Source organism: Agelaius phoeniceus, chromosome 17 (assembly GCF_051311805.1).
Source record: "Agelaius phoeniceus isolate bAgePho1 chromosome 17, bAgePho1.hap1, whole genome shotgun sequence".
Taxonomy (NCBI): Eukaryota; Metazoa; Chordata; class Aves; order Passeriformes; family Icteridae; genus Agelaius; species Agelaius phoeniceus.
Window position 1 is genome coordinate 16,164,527 of NC_135281.1, and position 25,495 is coordinate 16,190,021.

Sequence of the window (25,495 nt, forward strand, 5' to 3'; positions counted from 1 at the left end):
TTTAGTTTCTGGGAAAAAAGGTAACTTCCCCTACCTGTGAAACCCACTGGACAGACTATTAAGGAAGGAGGATTTTTCATTTCCTCCAAACCCTATCAGTTTGCAAATTTGGAAAGTACTCTTAGTAAGTATTCCATATTAGTATAGCAATATATCTGCTGACTTATCTGAAAATTCAATATACATTTCTTACATGAGCATAGAAACTGATTATAATTTTTCAGACCAGTGGTTTTGCTAATGCATGAAAACTTTGATTAAGAAAGTTTATCTCAAAGAGCAATTGCTGACAGAGAGGAAGAAATAATGTGGCTATGAAATAATCTGCTGGAGTAAAAACTGTTTTCTGTAGGGGTAGAATAGCCAACATGTTTCTTAGGGTAAAACACATTGTGCTATGTTCTTTCTGCTCTTACATTTCTGGGCTTTACAAAAAATCAGAGAATCTCTCTTGCGTAATTTGAAATTGATTTTTCCTTCTTGTACAAAAGATCATTGGCACCAGTCCAGAAAAAGACAGGGAGCAAGTAGGGAATTCATAAAAAACGGACTCATTGATTGCTGGATCTGATGAAATAATTAGTACTTGATATTTTCAGTACGTTTTCGTGTCGTTATTTTGACTTCTGAAGGCAAGAGAAGATCCCTTTACATCAAAAGATGACTGAGCAAAGCTGTGATTTCAAAGATTTTTCAGCATGCTAATTCATTCCTTGTAATTTCTTTGTGGGAATTACTAAGAATTTTTCATTGCATCATTAACAGGAGTAGTACCAGTTAGATGTGCTCTGTTTTGCAATCAAGTCAATTTTTGGGGCATAGGCTCTGTTTTGCATTCCAGACATAGGCAGTGCAAGTCACTTTGTTGCATCCATTCCCGAACATTAGCAGTAATGGGCCTTCAAATGTGTTCATTATTAATAATGGTATTTTTAAAAAGTGTATAATCTTGGAAGCCAACAGAAATGCTAAAGGGATCTTGCACTAGCATCAAAGCTGTAGTAGACTTCAAACAATATCATAACATAATTCAAAGATCAGGGCAGCTTCATTCTTTAATGGAATTTGTAAGATAAGTCAGTATATAACAAATCCTCTGTCAGAGTGTTCTCTGACTTTGCAAATATGTTGTTAGCTCGGTAAGTTTTACTACAGTCCTGTTTGAGAATTATGATAGATATGGGGTTTTTTTCTCTTCAACATCTGTATTTTTGATGTAAGCAAAAATGTCATCTGTAAACGGATCACTAAGGAAGAAGGAGGATGATTGCTATTTATATGTATGAAAGCAAAAGATTTTGAAACCCTGCTAAATCCTTGAGCTTGCTGCTAGATCTGAGCTTGGAGTGAAATTTCGTTGCCTATGTTGATAACAGCTTATGAAATTTTTCAAGTTTCTGCTGCTAGCTGGCACTAGAAAAATAAGTGTTTGCTTTGGGAGTTTGGTTAGTTTTTTCTTAGGAGTTAAGATTATTTCAAGTACATTGCTTTTTACTTCTTTGGAGAGAACCTGGCTGTTCCTTGATGGGTGCAGAGGGGTGAAAATATAGATAAATACTTGTTTCCCTCTCCCTTATAGGAGACCTGCAAAGAAAAAGAAATAGAAGCCGTTAAGCTTCCTTGTTCAGAGAGAACATTAAATCAGCACAACATGGCACAGCATAGTATTGTCCTTGGATTATTCATGATGACTGTTTTATCACTGTTGGATGGAAGTTCAACTTTCCTGTTAAATCAACGTCTGAAGGGAAGATTTCAAAGAGACCGTAGAAACATCCGCCCAAACATCATCCTTGTTCTTACTGATGATCAGGATGTAGAACTTGGTAAGAGACCAGTATAAAGAGAATTTTGGCCAATGAGTATGATATTGCTTTTTCTTGAAGCTAGATCCTTGCATTCAAAATAAAAATTTTGTTTCAGTATGAAAAATGATAGGAAGAAAATGTTTAAACCTGCCTTTATGAAGAGCATCCTTTCCATCTGCCTGCAATTCAGGGACAGCAAAAGTTAGGCCCAAAATGTTAAAGCTTCTGTTCCTGTGGAAATATACAGTTCACGTCTGTCTGTCTTCATCTAAACATCTAAGCTTTGCTTCTGGCAATTGCAAGTATAACCTGGGAAGCTGCATGCCAAAACAGTAGGTTTAAATTAATAACCAATAATTGCACCATGTAATTGTCCAAATTCTTTTGTGTAATTGCAGGCATTCATTACATATACAATTTTCATTTTATTTACTTAAATGTTACCTAACACAGTCATACTATTCTTGTAATTGTCCATTTAGATGTGTAGTTGATTACTGAGCAAAATGACACAGAATGAAAAGATCTACTCTGTTATCAACTCTATGTTAATTGTTGAAGAAAGGAGATGAAGATTAAACGCATGGTATGCCTAATGATTTGGAATAATGAATTAACTGACAGTTTGGCTTTTGTTGTGTTACCTGAACAAGCTTGTATTTACCAAATGCTGTCTTTAGTTATGAGAAGTGATTAACACAAAGCAGTTAACATTAATAATTTTGCATTAGAATTATACTCTCATATGTGTATGAAGCCTTGGTCATCTGAAAAATGAGAACTCTTGTACCTGTAGTCTGGTGGGGCAGTTTTGCTACCAAATTTTTCTGCATCCGATTTCTAGTATGGATAGGAAAATTTGGAAAACGGACCTCATAGAAGAAATAGAACATAAAATTAATCAACTTGTACTTCTCATACACTTACTCATCTCGTTGAGAAGTGAATCACAGCGATGTTGCAGGCTTTGTACGGATGCTTCCTTTGTATCAATATTACTTTATGTCTGCAGAATCATAGACATCACATTCTTCTTCAAGGTGGTAAGAAAGACTGCTGTGGAAGTAATCTCGTCAAATTAAATGCCATTCAAATTATCAGGATCAGATGATATTGTTGTCACCTTTTTTAATGGTTATTTGGATCAGAAATTAAGCAATTTCAAGAACATATATTCCAAAAAACCTAAGCACGTTTTCTTGCAGGCTTGGAAGATGGTCCTAAAAAATGTACCATCTTCTATTTTGTGCTAGCCTTTGTGTTTCTGATGCAATTGTGTAAGTCCTTTGGGCAATATATTTCACTTCCCTGATAACTTGATGCTTTCCAATTTCAAGGATAATGGGCATATGTCCACGCAAATTAGGATCTAACTAAGGAAAATCCATTTGATGAAGCTGAGATTGGATATTTGTCATTTGCCACTAATGGCTTTGGGAGACTCAATATTTGTTTGAATTAATTTTTATTGTTGTCTGGTGAGCTGTCCAAGTTAATCAAAATTGCCATTTGTGGTGATTGTAGTTAGTGCATTTAAGTAAGATGAAAACAAGATGTGAATTACAAATAAAAGCTAAGGAAAAGTTGGAAGCTATGAAAGCGTAGCAGAGAAAACTGTGGGTAAGATTTAATCTGTTTCTAAGAATATTCTGTAACTGATTGGTGGTTTAGCTTTCATTGTTCTCTTGTAGCAACTTTGGAGGTAAAAGGGAATACAACACAATCTCAAGTGCCTTTAACAGCCTTTCCTTTATTTATTTAAAGATAGATTTAGCAATGTGCCAGTAGCAGGTGGAGCTTACCAGAAAGACAACGTTGTCCTTTCCTGAAAGGAGGTGGTGTTTTTTTTGTTTTGTTGTTTTTTGTTTTTTGGGTTTTTTTTTTGGTGTGGTTTGTTGTTGTTGTTTTGGTTTTGTTTTTTAATTCGCATTACTCTTAATCGTTTTACTGGAAACCAAACCTCAGCCTTGTATTGGAAGAAGGAAAATACTGATGAAGGGCTGGTAGATCAAATGCAGAATCTCTGAAGGACATCAAAGGAAGAATGAGTGTAGACTGTAATGGATACAAATGGGAGAAGACAAATGAGAACATCAAGAACTACAGACACAGACATATTTGATAGACTGTCTAATCAAAATACTTATATTATTGACAAGCATAATATAAAGAAGAGGAATATAGTGACGAGGAATAATGAATTAGGAACAGACTTTTTTTCCCCTACTACATCCAAGTTCGTATAATGCTGATGTCCCGTGTGTGATGGATTCAGTATCTCCAGTTGAGTCAGGTTTGCCTACCATACTGCTATGGCTTTAAGAAACCAGCTCATTTCATAGTCTGATTGGCGAAATATCTGATTATTTAGGAGCTTTTTCAACCACATTAAAGAAATCTGAGTGAGAGGTGATTTGTATGTTTTGAGGCCTACCTCTATAAAGCTACAAAAGTAGCATGGAAGATAATTTTTTCTTAGTTATCATGTGTGGAGATGGGGCTTTAGAACTTTGTTAAATGTGAGGGTATCTTGGGGTGAAGAAAGGGAAATGAAGATGTGAAAAGGGTGTCTAAGGAGTTTCAAATACAATAAAAAGAGAAGTCTTTAGGAGACTATTAAAATTCTGGGGTTCAGTTTATTGGAAAACACTTCTGAAGTTGTGCTTCAGAGTAGACAAATCACTTGATACTTAATACAAGTTCTTCAACAGTTGGAGCTCCGTAAAATGTAAATTATTCCTTCCTTCAACAAAACGCAACTAATAGGAAGTCAGGATTTTTTCATAAATAATTTGATATTTTCTCCATTAATATTAGTCAAAAGATCAGCTTCGTCCCTGAGGTGAACTGTGAAGATAGGCGAAGCAAAGTTATGGAAAGCACACATTTCAAGTGATATTTCAACAGAAAGTTTGCTTAGCTTTGTTCACTGAGTAACTTCAACGCTTCAAATTGATTGAACTTCCATATTTTCATAGTAGTCCAATGAATATTTTCTTAAAATGGCATAGAAATTTCTTTTAACTGCTAGATATTTGTTTATTATCAGTGGTTTTAGATGGGTAGCAACATCTTCTGAATTAAATATTGATACTTTTAAAGCGTGACTATCTGTCATATATCCACTAGTGAAATCCCAGAAGGTTTTCTAGCTCAAAAGGTGGTGTGGTGAGGTCCTAGTTGCTGATTAACACATAAGTAATCTGCCAGAGAATGGTTGTCTGTGTATTGGAGGCAAACGGAAGAAAATAAGCTTTAGTTGGCTGGTTTAATGCCGTTTCAAATATTTAAAGCTGGCCTATTTAAGATTATACAGAAGAGTATGCTGGATTTTTACCTTGCGCTGCCCTGTCACTCTGTATTAGTTCTCAAGCTGGAGAAGTAGATTAGATCATATGTTTTTGTGTTTAAGACTGTCGATATATAAGGTGTTGTCATTACAGCAGTACAGCTTCTTTTATTAAAGAAGCTTACTGTCCCCAAGGGGAGTCTTAACATGTACTGTTATTTATGCATAAATGCCTCTGTCATTTAAAGGCGTTGTTAAATTGTATTTCAATATTGCAATGGCAAAACATTTTTTCAGACTGCCTGTTTATACTTGGGCTAGCTCATAAGACAACAGAGGAAACATCCACTGTTTTCAAGCTCACATAATGTATAATTAGCTGTTAATATTCGTTAACTGTATTGTAGGTACCTTTAAGCACTAACACTTAACCCACAGCTATTATAGAAACAAAAAAGTAAAATATTGCTTTCTTCAGAAACTCCTTTTTGATATGTGAAGTTTAGCAAATTCTAAGGGGGCAGTGCAATACCCTGCCTTGGTTCTTGTCACAGAGTGATATGACATGTGGTCTGACTTGAGAAATGCACAAAGAGATTTTCAATTTCTATTTAGTACTCATTCCAACAAAATAGTCTCAAACTAATGCCATGGCAGTTCTTAGGTAAAATGACCTTGCCATAGCAATTAACCTTCCTCCATGGTGCCAGAGAGTCAGATTTTGTACGTGGTTTATGACCATTTTCCCTCTAGGTTTTGACTCCTGGTTTTTTCAATGTGCTCTGTATTAACCAACCTACTGTTGCAATTTCATGATGAAATTCTGAGCTTAGAAGAGCTTAGAAGAAACCTAAATCCATTATTGACAGAAACAACATAGTTTGTGCCAGATGGTTGTAGGATGCAACCATCAGCTCTGATTAAAGCTGAGCTATTAATCCAACTCAGCCTTGGGCAAGTTAACCCCAACCCTATTCTAGCATGAGCCCATACCTTCCTCTCCACGTTGTCAATTGGCTTTTTCTGCTCATAACAAGAAGGGAGGGTTGGTGATGAACAGGTTTTATCTCCTTTGCCAAGGTCATGCTGTTGACATGTACCATGACAAATTCTTTAGAAAATTGAAATTCTTCCTAGATCAAGAAAATTTTCTCTAACTTGCTCAGTTTTTACTATTAGGCACTGAAAGAGGAGGGAAACTAAATTTCTTATTTCTCTGATACTTGGTGTTTCTGGGTTTAGGAAGAATGCTGATATGGATCCAGATTTAGTTAGGCGGATGTCCAGTCTTTGACCAAAACCTTGTCTTGAATAAACAGAAAAACCATTTGGCAGCAATGCGGCATTCAGTAATTGTGGTCAAAAAGACTTTTATTCATGTTACCCCAATTTATCCAAATCCCTTGCTTATTTGTTTGGTTATATAAAACATAGTTTTACCTGCCCCAAGTAGTCATCTAAAAATCTGATTCTGCAGAATCAAGCCTAAGAAAATGCAGATAGTAAGACTTTTACCAGAATGGATGAAGCAGATAGCTAGAACTCAGTGAACTTGTTAGTGAGCTTTTTGGTGTCTTTGGTTCAGTGACAATTAGAGAAATCAATACCTCCTAATATCTCACATTAGGGAATAGAACTATTTAACTACACAACAAGTCCAGAAGACCTTTTTTGAGCAGTAGCTTGGACTAAATAGTCTTCCAAATGAAATGATTCTGTGCTTACAACCCTCAGCCTTTTGCATAAGGCTGGCACAAAAGGTAGTGTATCGGGTTTCTTATGAAACCAAAAATTAAATTACACTTATGGAGTATATATGCTTTGATCAGGGTCGCTGTATAAAGTACTTTTCACCCTCAGCTGTTGGAACAGTACTAGCAGCTCCAGAGGGGATGTAGAGATGCTGCAGATAGTTACGGTTGTAAATCTTGAATGTAGAGAGAGAGAAATGAAAGAAGCATTATGATCTTTGTCAACATGCTTGAGTCAAATCTTTACTTAGGACTTCAGTATTTAGTCCTTTCTGAAACAATGGGAGAACTTCCCTGAGGCAGGATCAGTAATCTCTCTGGATTTGGGCTCACTCAGAGATAACGGTGCCCTTACTACTTGTGCTTCCTTTAGGTCTCTAATGTAGCATCTGAGCTCTTGTGACTGAAACAAGAAAATATTTCTGAAATGTTTTCCCTCTTTCAGGTTCTATGCAAGTGATGAATAAAACAAGACGTATCATGGAACATGGAGGTGCTCATTTCATCAATGCCTTTGTGACAACGCCCATGTGCTGCCCATCTCGCTCCTCTATCCTGACAGGGAAGTACGTGCACAACCACAACACTTACACCAACAATGAGAACTGTTCCTCTCCATCCTGGCAGGCTCAGCATGAAATACGCACCTTTGCAGTGTACCTCAACAATACAGGGTACAGGACAGGTAAGATCAAGGCTGGGTCCATCTGAAAGCTTCCTTAGACTTACCTCAGACTTAGTACAAAGGCTAATGTATGTTTTTTAATTCTAATTTCTTCTTGACTTCTGGCGTTCTTAAGTGCGTAATGCCAGAGCTTAAGTCTTGGTGTTACTTTAGCTTTCTTGTGTTTTTACTTAAGGAATTTTTTGTTTACAAACAAACAGCCAACAAAAATCCCAAGGCTTCTCATTTTCAGAAGGTGGAAATAAAATACCGTGTATGCTTGAACTGAAGACCTAGCAAACCTAGAATAAGGCCTACAATTACCTGAAGTGTGCAGAGCAACCAAGAAAGGAGTATGAAAAGGAATTAGTGTTTTGACTTCTTTCATAAAACTGATACATGAAGCAAATTGGGAATGAGAGAGAGGAGACTGCTCCTTTTGTGCTTTGGGGCAGTCAGCTGGTATGATTTCTCTAGACAATCAATTCCCAGAAAGGTTTAGGAATAATTGGCAATAATAATTTGTTGGTTTTTATTCTTTAGTTTTGAGGTCCTTTGGTAGTACTGGTTTGCCCTGCAGATGTACACTTTAGCTTCTTAATTCCTTGTTTGTGGTGTGGCTTGTTTGTTTGTTTGTTGGCTTGGACGGGTTTTTTGTTTGTTTATTTTTGGAGTTTTTCAAGGAGTAGAAAAAGAGGCAATGAGGAGTAAGGCTTTTTGAGGCTTGCTTATATATTTCAGATCACAACCTTGGAGTGAGAAAGCTTTTTAACCAATTCATAACCCAGGCCATCTCCCTGGGGTTTTTCTTTCTCTCCTCTTTTCTCTTTTGTGCAATCTTGAAGGCAGAAACTGTACTCTTCTATTCTGCTTCATAGCTTCCATCTGTTTTTCTTTTCTGCTGCTGGTTTCGCATCTCCTTTGCCACTTCTCTATCTATTGTGATTTTCCTGTGTTTTGTTCTGTTGCAAAAGATGATTCTTCTGGGGATCAGTCTTTCTGCTCTGAGGTGTGTTCTCTGAGGTAGTGGCATTTGTGGCTGGGATCTACAGAGACTTGTGCTGCTGCTGACACCTTTGGGAATGTGCTAGTTGCATGCAGGCAGGAGGGAGCAGTGTGGTGCAGGTTTTTCTTGCACAAGTTTTGAGTGAAAAATAGGCAACAGAAAAGGTGTGTCTTTCCCCTAATTGTTTCTTTGGTTTCAGCCTCAATTGTCAGTTTTATACTTTTTAACTTCGGCACTTTAAAAAGCTTAACTAACTTTGTTAGGCACTGTACTTGGAAGAATAGAGAGACCAGCTCAAGGGAAGTTCAGTCTTTGTCTGTGATAATGGGGGATGGAGCATGTGATAGCACACTGTGCTGTCAGTGTGCCATAAGGTAGAGAAAAATTGGCCATCAGTGTGCAGTAGACTAAAATGGGTGTGTGTGTACACATCTGTATTTCTCCTCTTAGTCTACCTGGTGAAGTACCTCAATGAAGGAACAAAAGGGATCTGATAACAAAATGCTGTCTTAAGCTGTTCCTTGAAAATACTCTTAAGATGCAGAAGACTCACTGTATGTTTTATGCAACCCATTAGATTTCCTGCAGTTACTAAGGTAATTATACTAACGCCACATCTTCTAATCCTTACAGTAGTGCCATACTTCTGGTTGTCACAAAAGGTGCTGACTTGGGACCATTTTGTTGACCATTTTGAAAGTGGCTTCAGTACTTAGGAATTACTGATTTGGAAAATCTGGTCAGTTACTTTAATACCTATAAAGAACTGGTATCTCATGAAAAAATCTTACCCATGGAGCAAAATTTAATATTTAATGACAGGATTTTTATCTCAGAACCCCCATATTTCTGCAGTTAATTCATTAATTTCACTAGGTTTATTCAACTGTACATTGTCAGTCTAAGAGTATATTTGGCCATGATGTGAATGCAGCGTGTAGTTGACCTTTGGGATAACTGGTTGTTCCATGCAAGGCTGAGAGTACTTTCTCATCTGCTTCCCTCTGATTGTCTCTCAGGGAACAACGGTATTAAAAGTAATTTTTGCTAGATACACATCTGAAAAAAGAACAGAAGTATTCTTCTCTCTCTCCCCCCACTGCATCACTATACTAAGGATTGGGCAAATGTTCAACTTTGGGCTCGGGAAAACTGGTATCAGATACAGAACTAAGAGATTTTAGAGAGGTAAACAAATCTTTATGTGTAATTTAGACGCATGCTCAGAACCCAAGTTAATATCTGGAAAATTGTCTGTTGAAATAGGTCAGAAGAGCAGTGCACTAAATGCATTTTCAAAATACCTAATGCACAGCATTCATATTGAAATATAGAGTGTTAATATCTTAAAATGTGAGTTCTTATTTCACACTCTTGGTGGTGAGTGCAGTTTCACGGAGCACTAATAGGTGGATAGATGCAGCTCAGCATCATGAAGGATATGAAGAGTCTGGGAGGAGGAATGTATGGTCTGACTCCAAATATATCAGGTACTGAAAAAGAAAGTATAATGGTAATTGTGGTCCATTTCTCCTGTACATAGGTTGTAAATCAAAATATCTGCATTATGGAGATAAAAAGAACCAAAAAGAACAGAGGCAAAATTAAGACTCAGAACTTTTATCTTAGATCTGTTGTAATGGAGAGAACAAAGCTATTTTAAGAAAAAACAGAAAGGAATGAATCAATTTAACAATGGTGTTTCTGTTATGCCTTCTTACTATGCTTCTGCTTTCTCTACCCCTAGCTTTCTTTGGAAAGTACCTTAATGAATACAATGGCTCCTACGTGCCTCCCGGTTGGAAAGAATGGGTTGGATTACTTAAAAATTCTCGGTTTTACAACTACACACTCTGTAGAAATGGAGTGAAGGAGAAGCATGGATATGACTACTCCAGGGTAGGTCCTTTTGATTTATTTCTACTAACATTTGGACATGACCACAAGAAAGCTGCACTTCATAGTTTCAGTCTCTTTTTGTACTTGAAAGCTGCTATGTGTAACATTATCTACAATGAGTAACAGTAGTGTTGGGACGTTGTTACCTTCCATTCTGGGAGGGTTATGTTACTGAAAACCTTGTTACTAACAGTGTAAACAAGTAAAATGTTCTGAGACTGTGTTAAATATTACAACCTGAGGATGTGGCAGTAGAGTTAAATGCTTCTGGCTAACTATTTCTGTGCTTTGTATGATAATTATTGTGGCAGTGGAGTTACACAAGCATTAATGAGATCAGAGTCCGTTTCCCTCCAGCTAGACCCACCCTTTTGGTTTAAGGAACTTCTTTCACAGCCACAATACTATGGGGTATTCACAGAATCCTGGTACAATTTATGATAATTCTGAATCACTGGAGAATCTAACTATTATGTTTGTATTTCTGTGCATACAGATGTATATGTTTTTTAATATCCTTTCAAGGATATTCTGTCCTGACTAAACTTAAAAAAATGCTTCATAGTCATTGTCAAACGCAGTTTTATTTTTTCTTCATCTAACATGATACAGTTCAATACCTGCTTGCAGTCAAGAATACGTTTATTTCAGCTAAAAGTGTTCCTTTTCAAAGGAACCAGCTTTACTGAAGGCCTAAAGTAGGCAGAAATGATTCTGTGGTATGATGGTGACTAAATCACTCCGGAGTAATTTGTAATGTATATTTGTTTAACATGTGTTTTGTTCGCTTTCTCTTATTGATCGCAAATTCTGCCTTCCCATTTGTGTTTCATTAACATAGTGTTCACAGCCAGTTTCTCCTTTGAAAGGTTGATGTCTGGCATTTCTACTTTCCTTTGCCCTATTTTCCTTTTGTAATTGAATGTACTTTGTGCTGAGAGATAAAACTTCACAGTCTTCTAGGGTAACCTTCTCTATCACCAGCTGCTAAGGGGAAGGGGCAAAGTAGCATACAGAACTATTTGTCTTCTATTTTCCTTCAGATCTGTGAAGAATGACAGCTGTGTGTACAGAAATGTTATGATGGAAATATATCTTGTGTGGAAAGGTGTCAGCCAAGTGATCTCACAGGCACTGTTTTCCATCTCCATTGTACCAAGGACCCAACAGGGAGCTTTATGTTCCAATACCTTCAATTCTGTTTTGTGTGTGCAAGGGTTGAAAATGTTTACATTTCACTTGTTTTAGTTTTTTCTTACAGAGTTTGGTAATAAATAAAAAATAAGATGATAGAAATACAAACTTTTTGTAATCTTCATGTTCTTACATAATAAGCAGCTACAGTAAAAAACAGTTTGCAGAACAACAATGCTGTTTGACATTAACGCTGGAGTTCAAATGAGCAAACAGAAGCTGAAATGGAAGACTCTCTCTTTCCTGCCATTTTTGTTGCTGGAAACATGGTTTTCCAGCAATTACCAGCATAATCAGATGAATTTTTTTTAGTCTTATCTGTTTAACATAGTTAGTGTTAAATATGTGCCAGTGGAAAACTAGGGAAAAAAATCACTGATTATTCCGTCCTCTAAAGTAACTGCTAAACTCTTATGAAAATTAAATTCTTTCAGATTTTCTTACAGGATATATTCTACTTTGATTTTTCTTTTTCAGTTTCTGTCAGCATTTTTAGATTAGCTTTAACTTTCTACGACTACAACCTCTACAGTATGGGCCTTTACAAAAAACCCTTTAGCAATCAGGTCAGTGAAATGTTTCTGTTTGGTCTTTTGGCCTGGTAAATGCTGGGTTTGCAGTGATTTTCACTTTGACCATGTGGAAACCTGTATCTTTAAAATGAAATTGGAAAACTATACTCTTGTAATGGCTAAATCAAAGATGAGTTGCACACTTCAAGTGATTGACTAGCTTAAAGAAGCAGCTTGATGAAGATTAATGGCAGTGCATTTTTGAAAGCACTTAAGTATTCTCTCTCAACTATGAATATTGTCTCAGGCATTGAAAGCATGTTCAGAAGTCAGTTTTGCTTTAGTACATTTTCCCTTCTCGTGTGTACTTTGATGAGTGGAAGTTCTTCATTTAATGCCTACTTAGAGGGAAAATGCCATCCCAGGAGCAGTCATAATTATGGCAGTTTCATAACAGTTATGCCTTGTGTTGTACCAGTGTGTAAAATTATAAATGGAGACTTTGCCAGCCTTCTTCTGGAATAGACAAGAAATAACTTTGGGGAAGTAAATATAGTCCATGAAAAAGGCTTCCTTTGAATGACAAGCTGACTTCTCAGACCAAGGATGTTGACAGAGGTGAAGAGGAACAAGTGTCTTAACTGTGGACAGAAAGCTGTACTCAAAAGGAGATGCAATCCAGTCTGTTTGCTGGACCAGAGGCAGATGTTATGTCTGATTTTCCATCCTGCTGTGACATGACAGTTATTTGGGTTTTTTTTAAGGTGTAGTTTCATATCCTACTCGTGTTTGAGGGGTATTTATATTTGTAGTATTTCCAGGGAATCACCTAAGGGAGAGCGTGGCTTGTCATTAAAAATCCTGTCTTCAATCCCTATAGCTCTTGCAGATGTCTTAACAATGATAATGATACTTCTTAGAACATACAGAGATAGTCCAACTCTTCTGCAGGAAGTTTTCTAAATTCTCAACAATATGCGTGACAGAGCTATATATTTATCAGATTGTCACTGTAATATTGAATGAAGTCTTTGGTTCAGTTAGCCCACCATCTTCTCGTGTTAGAGATTTCTGGTTCACAAGAGGGTTACAAAAGAAAAGAACATCAAGCCATTCACATTTTCACAGTATTTTTATGATGTAAGGTTGGACTATACATCTTGAAGATACTGAGACTGATAATTTTTTTTAATTCATACCTGGTCATTGTATTTAGTATTGTGTTTTTCATCATGTAGTTACCCACTTTAGGAAGAAAGGGTACTGTTTGATCTCTTCTAGTGCCATTCAGTTCTGAGAAAAAAGCTAGAAGCTGTTGGGTTTTGTATTTCTAGATAGTGAAAAAAGAATTATTTGAGTCTAATTTTTTGTGGTTTTAGTATCTCTAACTTACTTCCTCCTCATACCATTCTAAGTGAAGTAGCTTCTTTTTTCCTATTTCTTATGATACCTCAGACCTCTCCTTCCTATTGCCTCCCAGTTTGAAATTCCTTTTCAAGTGTCTCATTATACTTTTGCTTCTACTTGCAGGATTATCTGACTGATCTGATTACCAATGACAGTATTACCTTCTTTAGAATATCAAAGAAGATGTATCCTCACAGGCCTGTACTGATGGTTATAAGCCATGCTGCTCCTCATGGTCCTGAAGATTCGGCCCCTCAGTATTCACAACTCTTTCCTAATGCCTCAGAACACATGTAAGGAAAAAACAAAATCTTTGATTGATTTTTAGGTTCTGGAATATGGAAGTTCTGGGTACCTCAGGGGAACAATGTTTTCTTTATAGTGTTCTTGGCATAACTTTGTCACAAATATATTAGAAGAGTTTCCAGATAAAGGTAAAGAGGCAGTACAAGTGCGTTGAGAATGGCTGCTGCATCTAGAACTCAGAACTATAGCTCATTGAGATAAATGGGAAGATTCATGTTGAATTCATTGGACATTGTTACAGCTTATTTGGGAAGTAAAGCACTTTTTATTCTGAGCATGGTGATCAAAATTTGGTTCTTGGGCTATGATCTCTTCAAGGGAAGAAACTCTATTTCCCTGTCCTTACTTATAAACTATGGTATGCAATGCATATTACTCCTGTTTCTTTTATGGAAAGAACAGAAATACAGGCCTGCCACACCAAATTACACAGGCTATTTCTGAATGAGCTGGTATGTCCGTACATGACCCAAGACAATGTCTTGGATGGATCCCAAAAGCAGTATCAGCTGGTTCCTGAAGGAACATGTTCGTGAGCTCCATGCTGAGATGTTTCTTGTTTATAGAACAGAGACATTTTGCATGTACAGCTCTTAATGCTGCACTACAGGTATCTCCTCGCAGGGAAGTAAAACGAATGCTTCTCCCAAATCACCTCTTGGTGCAACTGAAAGCATTCCTACAGTTTTCTAATTACTGGCTTCATGCCTTCCTTGATGTTCAACATCTGTAACTTTCTTCCTATGTGTTGCCCCTTCCCCCTCCCTTTTTAAGGGGAATTCTGTTTTGCTTTGGCTTTGTGGAGGACTTGGGAACTGGTGGAAACACTTTTCAATTGATGGCCAAAGCTCCTCAGGCTAGCCCAAAGTCCAGTGAAAGCCATTTGAGCTTTTCTGTTTTATTTAAAATAGAGTCTGAGAGAAGTTTCTTTTGTTGTATTGTCTGGTTACTGCATAACTTGCAATTACGTATTTCGTTATTTTCTGCTGTGTCCAAGAGAATCTGTGGCACGGATCATCAGCAATTGTTTCTTGTTTGTTTGCCATTTCATGCTTTCCTTTTCTTTAATGAAAATTTCGGAAATGCCTGATGAGCAACTTCACATGGCTTATATCCAGTATTGAGCTTAGTTTTATTAGGTTCCTTTGGAAGGCGTTTGGATCTCTGAGATGATTATCAGGCAACACTCTGTAGCAATTTACTTCCTAGCTGAATGAAGAAGAGTACAAGGATGGAAGCAATGAAAAATACTGACTAGATACATCTATTGTTTTTTTGCTAGTACTTTAATTATTCACACAGACTAGGTTTATCTTCCTAATTGTAAAGTAATTACACTTTTCGTTTTGGTTTTTTTTTTTTTTTTAATTTTAGGTGACTTTTCTTACAGTAATAACAATTACACAGGAAGTATCACTTTTTGAAAAGAAGTTTTGTTTGTAAAAAAATAAATTTATCCTGATAGATTAAGCAACTGTGTTTTTCTTTTGGATATGAACATAAAATAGGATTTTTTTTACATCTCACACAAAAAAATTGATAGTTGTCTTCTAAACAAATTTTCTAGCACTGCATAATGATAGTAATAATAATAGTAATCTGTCAGAGTTTTCATTGACCTGAGTTTAAGAGTAAATGTAAAAATGCAGAACATATGCATACAGTTGAGGGAATGATGCAAATTAGTTCTCTAGTTTCCAATTTTTCCCTTGTTCCCAAATTCCAGGGAATCTCAGTAACAGATAAATCTGTCAATGATAAAGGGTTGCAGGCAGTTCTTACTGTTTCGTTGTCATGTGGATATTGTAAGGAAGGATCAGAATGCAGTGGAACAGTTACAAATTGCCCTAAAGCAATAAGCAACACCCTGAACAAAGTCTTTTCCTGGTCCCCAAAGCAGAAGAGGCAGTACACCAGGTGGTATGATCCTCCCCCTTTCCCTGTGGCGCTGCTGGTAAAGTCTAAGTGGATTCTGTGGAAAAGAAAAGCCAAGGGAAAGTGGGAGGGCAGTGCTTGGTATTGACTGATATATATGCTGCATCATGTGGCATTGCTGGTAATAACTAAAAGCTAGTGGTATGGATTTTAGTCAGTGTGCTGCTTTGCTTCTGAGCTCTGATATGTACTTCTGTAGCTAATTTATGCTGCTGTTCTCTTGATTCTCTACCATGTTCTGACTGGTACGACCATTCTGCCCTATACTGCAGACTCTCTCCATCTCATTCTGTAGAGCTCCTCTCTGTGTGTACCAGCAGTCTTGTCTTGTTTGAAAATTCTTCACAGAGCAAATCCCTCAGCTACATGGTTTTCCTTTATTGCTGCCTATATTGTGAGCTGTAGAGAATGTGGCAGCTGGGCAATTTAACAGTGGTTAGAAATGTTACTTCAATAGAGGGTACATGTTACCACCCATCCTTTTCAAGGTCAAATCTGTCTGGGGCTTCCCTTCTAGGTACTTCAGAAGAAGTTGTCGCAGCTAGCTTCTAGGAATGTTAATTTTTGTATTTTTCCCATAAGACAGACAAATCTGTTAAGGATTAAAGGGTTACATTTGTAGTAATCAAAGAAAATTGTGGGCTTTGGTTGGATTAAATAGTGTGAGATTTCAAATCAGCCAGGAAGTCACAAAGTAAGCGGAAAAGGAGTTTGCGAAGCATTTTTGATTCATTCTGGACATCACAGAGCAACAGTTTCCATAATTGTCAGCATTTTCAAAGAGGCAATGTCATTATTTCAACCACAATAGCATTCTGAAATTCAAGAGAATATTAACAGTACAGAGAGAATAGGCACCAGCTCTTTCCTCCCTGTATGAAGAAGCCTCCCCTTGCCAAATATGCACATTTTTCAGAGAACATCTAACAGAGGCTCTCTGCATAAAAAATGTCACTGTCAGATTATTAGTTTAATATTTATATTAAATCTAATAAGACTGTCACATTCAAAGATACATTATATATGCAGTATTTTGATGAGAAGTTTCAACATACATGATTTTTTAGCCTAATAACTTTTAATAACCTTGCTGCTCTGTTGCCTATACAAAACCAAAAGTAGAAATTTCTCAAATAGGGATTTATTAGGAAATTCTGTGCTCCTAATTATAATAAAGCCTCGATCTTGGCCTTACTTACTTACGGTGCAGGATGGTTCCTCAGAGAGACAGAGTGCCTGAATGCCCAGTTAGCTCGGGGCCATGCCGCAGGCTGCCCCTTAGCCAGCTCGGTGATTGCCAGCTCTTTAGTGATTCTCAGCTCTCTCAGGATTTCAGCTCTTTGCTGCCTTGCTAGGGTGCCCTTGGCTGAGGCTGCAGCAGATGCGAGAAGGAGAAGGAGGTCCTGGCGGTTCCACAGCGATGGTTCATTGGGGAGTCTGTGAAGGGTTCCAGCGACAGCTCTTCTTCTCACGAATGGGCTAAACCAGCCCCTTTTTATAAGGTTTAGGGGCATCCAAACTTGTCCAATAGTAAGGGTTAGGTATAGTGGCCTATGAGGTTACAAAGATAAGGCTAAGGGGCGGGAGGTCAGAGACAGGAATTTATTTTGCTGTCTCATCCTGACTCAGCAGTTCCTATTGTTAAGTCTCCATCCTCCATGGAGCTTTCCCAAGCTTTATGGAGTCTGCTACAGCTAATAGGAAAGTAAATGAGTATTTACATTTGCATAGACTGAGTTTATTGCTTTGAATGAAAAAATGAAGCCTAACCAAATTACGTAGGAAAAGTAATTTTTAATGTTTTAGACTCTGCGCATGATGTGTTTGAGCCATGATGTAAAGAAATTGTAAAACGTGGTCTTCAACCGAAAGTAATAAGGAATAAATAAAGTACATAAGAATAGTATTTCTTGCAAATGTAAGCTATAATAATAGCTTTTAGTGAGTTGGTTATCCAGACAGTTGACATAATGGTGGTAAAATAAATCTTTTATTTAGGTTCCGCTAAACTAATGTTATATAATTATGCATAGAAAAGTGAACCCTGGGACTTCCAACCATGTGAAACTATGGGCAATATTTTTTCTCATCACTTTAATGATGTCCCAGAACCATGAGAACTTGGAGGGACAATGAGATTCCAGGGGGACATTGAACCAAGTTCTTAGGATTTTGCCAGGACTTCAAGCAAAGGAGTTGGTGGCTGGAATAAGTCCTTAAACTACAGCCATATTTCCTAATCCCACTTTTTTTCACAGGTCTTTAAAGTCCGGCAATTTGTCCACTTCAGCTGCTCACATGCAATTGGATACCAGTAGGCGGAGTGCCTGTGTTCCTCTGGTGCATAAGTGTGACAATATTCAAGCAACCAGTCGTGCTCTAAAAAGCTGTTAAAGAGCAGAGTAGAACCTTTACAGCAAGTTCTATAGTTGTTTTTAAACAGCTTGCACAAGACATAGTATTTGGTGCTAATGTGGGCAGAGTGAAAACAAAGCAATTGCATGAATAGAAGCTCTGTAATACATGCTTCATCCTGATCACACTCGTGGAGTTTAGTCTTCTGAGGCTTAGTCTCTTGGCCTTGAAATATGTACTTGTTAGCTCGGAATCACTGGAAAGATAAGATGTGTTTAATGTTTTCATAGATTTTATTTCCCCCCAAGTGGGTTTCATTTTCCCATGCTTCATAACATGAAAGTAGAAGACATTTCAAAAGTAATCTTCATATTTTCTCGTGTACCTCAGATAATACTTCCTATAGTGTTGATCAAATGGAAATTAATATTCATTACTATGATTTTTTTCTACTTGGCTAAAACATTGTGGTTTTCTCTCTTTTCCTTAGTACTCCCAGTTATAATTATGCTCCAAACCCAGACAAGCACTGGATAATGAGGTACACCGGTCCCATGAAACCTATACACATGGAGTTCACTAACATGCTACAGAGAAAGCGCCTTCAAACCCTTATGTCTGTAGATGACTCTATGGAGATGGTAAGATTAATAGTCACTTTTGTTTTGTTTTTTGGCTAAGCAACAAAGTTTTTGTTTCGTGAATTAAGCTCCACATTGTCCTTCATATGAAGATAAAGGAGAAAGAAGGAGAAGGAAGACGGTTTTAAAAAAATCAGTTTTTTAATAATGTGTAATCCTCTCACCTCTGATCATTTTGTCTCTTTATTCAATGTCTAAGGTTCCTCATCTCCTAAAGACAGGTACCCTGAGTTGGGTGGTGTGAACAAGCTGATTTTTTGCCACAGAACCACTACTGATGAAGGAGAAGGGAAAGGGATTGCCTGAAAAACTACACATGATAAATCTGAAAAATGTATCCTCTGATAAAGTGGTCCTACAACATGTTGGAAATAACTACCTAAATGTGTGGCTATTTTGATCTTGTAACACTGAGCTTCTGAGAGAAGAAATGAGCAGCAGCAAAAAGTGATGATACAGGAGTCCTAAGTGGAATGACCCTAGAGGAGGTTAAATACTGGAAGTAAATAAATACATAGATTAGCACTTTTAAAATTGTCTGCATCATGTAACAATGAGATTTCTTAATGCAAACTATGTGTTCTTCAACAAAATGTCTGGATTCACTGAAAGCTATGCTGAAGAAGAATGGTTTTGCAGATTTAAAGGTGTTGCAATTTTTCTGCTTATCTCTTGGCATTCTTATTCAAAAAAGGTAGAACATAAAATTAGAGGAGTCCTCTAACGCAAAAATGAGATTATGTAGATGGCATTGCATAAGCTTGTTACTAGTGTCTTATAATTATTGATTCAGGCAAATATGATCTCTGCTTCATGTTAATGAAGCTCTTCAGATGGATCAGACACCAGCATTAGGGGAAATTGGTGATTTTACCACGCAATTTGAATTTTCTGTTTAGTAAAAGGGTTTCGCTCTGGGTGATTCATGGCAAGCAAAATCAGTTAAGTTGGTTTTTAGTTTTAATTACCAAGTTAGCCCAATTTTCAATTTTTTTCCTACTGAATTATGTGTGTTACTAGTTTTTCAAAATTAAAAAGAAAAAACAAAACAATCTCACACTCAAAGCAAAACAAAAAAGAACAACCCCAAAAAAAAACAAACAAAAAGTCTCCAAAACAAAAACCCAAAAAAGCCTAACTAGCAAACAAAACAACCTGAAAAAGAACCAAAAATGAACTCCCAAACCAACACAACAGTTTTTCTCCTGTGCTGATGTTTTGCACCTGTGTGAGGCTCCACTTTGGTGGTATCCCACCACCTTCTCACCTTTCTTAAATGAAAATGTCACATAAAAATTGATCTTTGATGCTAAACTTGGTACAGTTCACATAATATGTTATGTAAATCTGTAGAAGTATTCACATTAAAATCTCCTCCTAATTCTCCATAGTGAGAGAGTATGACTGAGTGGTTTTTATCTGGAAGATATTTTGCAAATATTCTGCATAATGGGGCGTCATTTGTCTGAAGGCAAGGTTGTTGAGTGCTGCCTGAATACGTGTGAGATTCAAAGGGCTGTCATTTTATTAAAACTGCTTGCTGCAAGAAGAAGATATAAGAGAAAATTTTGAAATGACACCTTGAAACTTTTATCTCTGTTACTGTATGTATGTATTTAGTACTATCTTGACAGCTCTCATGCAAAATACTGAACCCAAACATTTTTGAAATGGCGTGCTAATGTGTTTTACCTTAAAACAGAATAATAATAGCCTTGTAATAGCCACAATATTCAGTTAGTAAAATTAAGATGTGATTATGTATTATTCAGAGTGGTTCATTATGATAACTCAGTGCTATCTTTAGTTGTTGTTACTTGTATGTTACACATAGGCAGAAAGTGATATGCAGCACTCCACATGTAGAGCTAGTCAGTGGAATAAATTTCGTATTTTGTTTTGCTTTTTTTCAGATTTACAATATGTTGGCTGAAACAGGAGAACTGGAAAATACATATCTAATATACACAGCAGACCATGGTTATCATATTGGACAGTTTGGGCTGGTGAAGGGGAAGTCCATGCCATATGAGTTTGATATCAGAGTCCCTTTCTATGTCCGAGGACCAAATGTGGAGGCTGGGTCCTTGTAAGTTCTTTGCTTTTGTGTGTGTTGTGATGTGAAAACTTCATGTTCACATCTCTAGTTGTATTGATCTGGCAGCCAAATGGAGGCACAAAATTCTGCCCATCCTGCTTATTTTTGGCAGAAAATTATGTCTCCTCAGAAAGCAGAACTGATAGCACAGGATGGTGTAACAAACTCAAGGCCATTGCCTTTTTGCTTGCATGGGTGTGCAGCACAAGCCGCTGCACTTTTGTGGATATAGTTGAAAAATCACTTTTAATTTTGTCCAATCTAGGAAACGCATTCTTTTGACTAATGCAAATTATACATATAACTGTCATTTTAAAGTTAAAAAATATACTGTATAATGTAGATAATTATTGCTGAACATTGGAGTCACTTGTTTCAGTTTATAAAGACCAGTTCATATATTAGCATCCAGAAACTATTCTGTTTGGCTCATTCTCTGAGATTACATGGTTAGGGCTGTTATTTGGATGCACACAAGCGTGCAGAGGATAACCGTTAATTAAAATGGTAGCTTTGATCAGTTAAAAAATTAAGTAAATACACTTTCTAAGCAATTATTTCAGATAGCAACTATTTGCACTTAGGTAATGATTTTGGACAGAGTGCCATAAATTGCTGCCTAATGTTTATATGAGTGTGCGTGACTTAGCATAATTAACACACACAATCTTCCACACACAATTTTTTCTTCACCGCAGAGGAATGGATCTAGTGTATAATATGATAGCAAATATCATATGCTGGTTAAATTCATTGATTCACATTATCTGAAGGCAGAAAAATGTTAAATTCTGTAGATTTTGCACTGTGTTTCTGATTTATTTTCAGCAGTTTTGCATGTGAAAAAAACAATATTCTCTAAAGAGCAGGGAGGGATTCCTCACTTGGGACTAAACATATTACCTCAGCACCGAATGAGTTTTGTCTGCAGCAGCCCAGAAATTCAAATGAACTGGAATAGCTTTCTAAAAACCTGCTCTCTTTCACTTGGACTGCAGTTTTTGGCCTTCCTGGAGAGTCAATGCTAACATGGCCCAAGTGACTGAGCTAGTGCCTCTGCAATGTATAAGGCTAGAGACCAGCCACACTGTGTCTACGGTAGTTCTAGGATCTTTACACCCAGATATCCATAAAAGCTCTGAAACCTTCCCACTGAATTTTATTTTTCAAAGACTTCTGAAGATGAAAACATGTTTCTGTTAGAATTGAAAGAATCAGCCTGACAAGATCTTAACAGAACAGAGCCTTTCACAGTAGAGCAAATAGGAAGAACAGGATATAACACCTTGAAGAGGGAATACATCAGAAAATAAATTGGTCTTCCCTCTCAATCTGATTTTCTTTAAACAGTAGAACTTCTGTCATCCATGTTTTGTGTGAACCTTATGTTTTTCCTGCAGAATAATTGTTATGACTCCCTTTTGGTACCAGGGAAATTTTAACAGCAATACCATAGCAAGTCATTACTAACCTCTCATTTCAGTTACCAAATATGCTACATCATAATTGTTATAATTAAAATCAAATCAGGTACATCAATTTAATTCATCACCTACGTTCTTGTCAGTCCCGGTTTGCTTACTCTCTCAAAGATGTAGTAATTTTAAAATAGATCTCATTAAATAGTGTGACTTTAACAGCTTTCTTCTGTCCTGAATTTCAGCTGGAATTCTGCACTAATATTTATTGCAGCCCATCTGGCCCCATCCTTTCTTTGTGCTTGCACATCATAACAAAGTAATTCTACATGCTTTTTCTTCATAACTCTTCAACCCTATGCTGCTTTTTTATTCATCTCTTTCCTTTTTCTGTCTCACACTGTAAATTAACAGTCACTTTTAGTTGTTACTAGTGCCTAGCAATATATTTCTCACGTTTTCTTCAGAACATGCCTACTGTGATAGGAACTGAAGTACTCATTTCTATACCAGATTTTGAAACAGGTAAGCTGTGTGCTACCTGCCAAATCTACTTTTTAAGAAAGTCATCGGCATATTTGGCAGGCATTTTCATTCTGTAAGACACTCAAACAGTTTTTCCAACAGTTTTTAAACTGTCTTGTGCAAAAATTAACTAACTTTACCTTACGAACTACTTTGCTTTGTCAAAAATGGTCTGTACTAAAGTTTTAAATATTTGTATTAGTCCCCTTGAGGTTAGGCAACTAATCTTTATATTATATGTTAATTCCCTTCATGGAAAAGAATCAGAATGTGTCCTTTTATTTGCACATGTCACAAAATAAGCCTTTTCAGGTCTTTGGACTCTGTGGAAGCTGGAGTTGCTTGCTATTATTGCATAGGCTTTAAACTGTTTTGTCTTGTGTTTTTTTCAGGAATCCTCACATTGTGTTGAATATTGATCTTGCACCTACAATTCTAGATATTGCTGGATTGGATATTCCATCTGATATGGATGGTAAATCCATTCTAAAGCTGCTGGATTCTGAGAGACCGGTAAATAGGTAAGAAATGAAAATGTTGCATGGAACCACGCATCTGTTTGTACGAGAGACTGAACAAGCGTTCAGCAGCATGCAGAAAATTTAAAGGAAAATATAATAAAATCACCATCTATCTGAGTACATCATTCACTGGAAAGTCTGAAGACTATTTGACTTATACTGCTCACTTCAGTTATTTTCATTTTGGCATGTTCATATTCTAGATGTATGGCATGCATGGCATCTGTACATACTAAATGTAGTCTATGTAGAAGTGAGAGGGCTACACATGAAGGTCTTTGGCTACCTAAGTTATATATTTAAATGTCTTCACGGCATCATTTGTAGCAAAGCATTTCATATTGAATATTTATCAGTAAAATAATTGAAGGCAATGGTTACGTATCAGACTATAATATAAAGGCAGGCTAGCACTAAAACCTGTGGTTTTTATTTAAGACTTTCCATCAGTACTTTCATTGGAAAAAGACCAAGGAAGAGAATTAGACTTGATGGAGAATGCTTGGAAGAGAAAATCAGCAGAAAAAGGGAAGGAGAACTATTTGCTTTACAAGTACCTGGGTGGAGGGAAAGGGGGAATGGAGCAGATGCTTTAGAATAAGATACTTTTTGGGTAGATGCAGGGTAAGAGCCCAAATATGAGTCAGGAAGTCCCGATTTAATTTGTGATCCTTTGTGAACAAAGAAAATTCAGTTAATCTCTTGTCTTCAACACGCTTATGTTGAAAAAATTGTCTTGTGAATTTAGTTCCTGTGGGAGAAATATATCCTGTGCTTTTCAGTGGAGAGGCATATGTTCCTGCTTCATAGAGCTGGATGTCCTCTTGTGCAGTTATGTGGCATGCTTCTTGTTGGAATAAGGGGTGGGACAGAAAACTGGGGCATAACTTGGTTACTGGTTTTGTGGGAATTGCATCTTCCTCTCCTCGTTTCCTCCTAGGTTTCATTTAAAGAAAAAGATGAAGGTATGGAGAGACTCATTCCTTGTGGAAAGAGGGTAAGGAAAGTGTTAATCACAAAGCCCAGTCTTTTTAAATAGAAGGATATTGAATAGCTAAAGCCAAAGCAGCACTCTGCTGCAGTCTAAAGCCATTTAGCTGTGCCAGCAGGGACACAGCTGCAGTATGCCTAATGCCAGTGATTGTGTGATTGTAGGGAATGGATGGCCTCTGCCTACAGCCTGCATAAATGTGCTCTTGTGGTGGGGGAAGGGGAGTTTACTTGGATTGAGAGATGGGAAGGCATCCCAATTTGCTCTCAGCTGCTGTCCTCCAATCCTCCTGCTTGTATCATGGGATTATGAACAACCCTTCCTCTCTGCATCTTCGTCTGCTGGCCATTCCCTCTGCACCTCTGCCTTAGTACATAAAAGGGGGCAAGAGGGGTTTCCAAGGTGCAGCCCTGTAGAATGTGATGTGGTCTCTCTGTATTGACAGTTGTCACTGCCTATCACTCAGGCAAGTAACAGAGTGTCTTGACTTTGTATGTTTTTGTATGCTCCCTGAGAGCAGGACATGAATAACTTCTGTGTTATTGGACAGGCTAAATGCTAGTTTCCACTGGACTGTTACGTTTTGGCTACCAGAGATGCTATGGACATGGAAAATAACTACTCCTCTGGCTCTTTTCAGCTAACTGTATTTGTGTGTTGGAGTTAATATTAACGTAAGAATAAGTTTTTTTTTTTCTTTTCCAGTAAACTGCTGCATAAAAGGGAGAATGAGAAGGTAGATGCCCAAGAAGAAAACTTTCTACCCAAACACCAGCGTGTAAAAGACCTCTGTCAGCGAGCTGAGTATCAAACAGCTTGTGAACAGCTTGGCCAGGTAGGGCATTGTTACCCCTGACTGCAATTAAGCAGTAGTAATTGGGCTAAGCTCAACACCTTCACTGTGTCAATGTTCTTCACCTCATCATCGATGCCAGTGTATAAATCAAATGGCTCGTTCTGTGACCTTTACTCAAATCTTTATTACAGCATTTATGAGATTGACTCTCAGTCAGGAAATTGCTGATTCAAGTGTTCTGAATTGATTCCTGACTACCACTAAGAAAACCGCCTAGGCTGTTTTAAAGTTTTATCTCCCAAAGAGAATGTGGTTTGGGATTCATTAGTGCTGAGAAGCTACAATGTACATAACAGATTGGCCTTTTTAAATACATACA

At 37.2% G+C, this 25,495-nt stretch overlaps 1 protein-coding gene across 9 annotated transcripts in view; it reads left to right on the forward strand.

Moving 5' to 3' along the window:
- Nucleotides 1–25,495, forward strand: part of SULF2 (sulfatase 2) — an 84,409-nt gene that overhangs the window by 36,225 nt on the left and 22,689 nt on the right. For 7 of the 9 annotated variants that reach the window (XM_077187455.1, XM_077187458.1, XM_077187457.1 and 4 more), the window contains 9 exons: nt 1,580–1,826; nt 7,294–7,533; nt 10,266–10,417; nt 13,654–13,823; nt 18,617–18,767; nt 20,681–20,856; nt 23,201–23,329; nt 24,270–24,326; nt 25,026–25,155. In XM_077187455.1, the coding sequence (XP_077043570.1) occupies nt 1,652–1,826; nt 7,294–7,533; nt 10,266–10,417; nt 13,654–13,823; nt 18,617–18,767; nt 20,681–20,856; nt 23,201–23,329; nt 24,270–24,326; nt 25,026–25,155 (1,380 nt within the window). In that variant the 5' untranslated portion in view covers nt 1,580–1,651. The remainder of the gene's footprint in view (nt 1–1,579; nt 1,827–7,293; nt 7,534–10,265; nt 10,418–13,653; nt 13,824–18,616; nt 18,768–20,680; nt 20,857–23,200; nt 23,330–24,269; nt 24,327–25,025; nt 25,156–25,495) is intronic. The other 2 variants (XM_077187461.1, XM_077187460.1) reach the window with 1 other exon arrangement.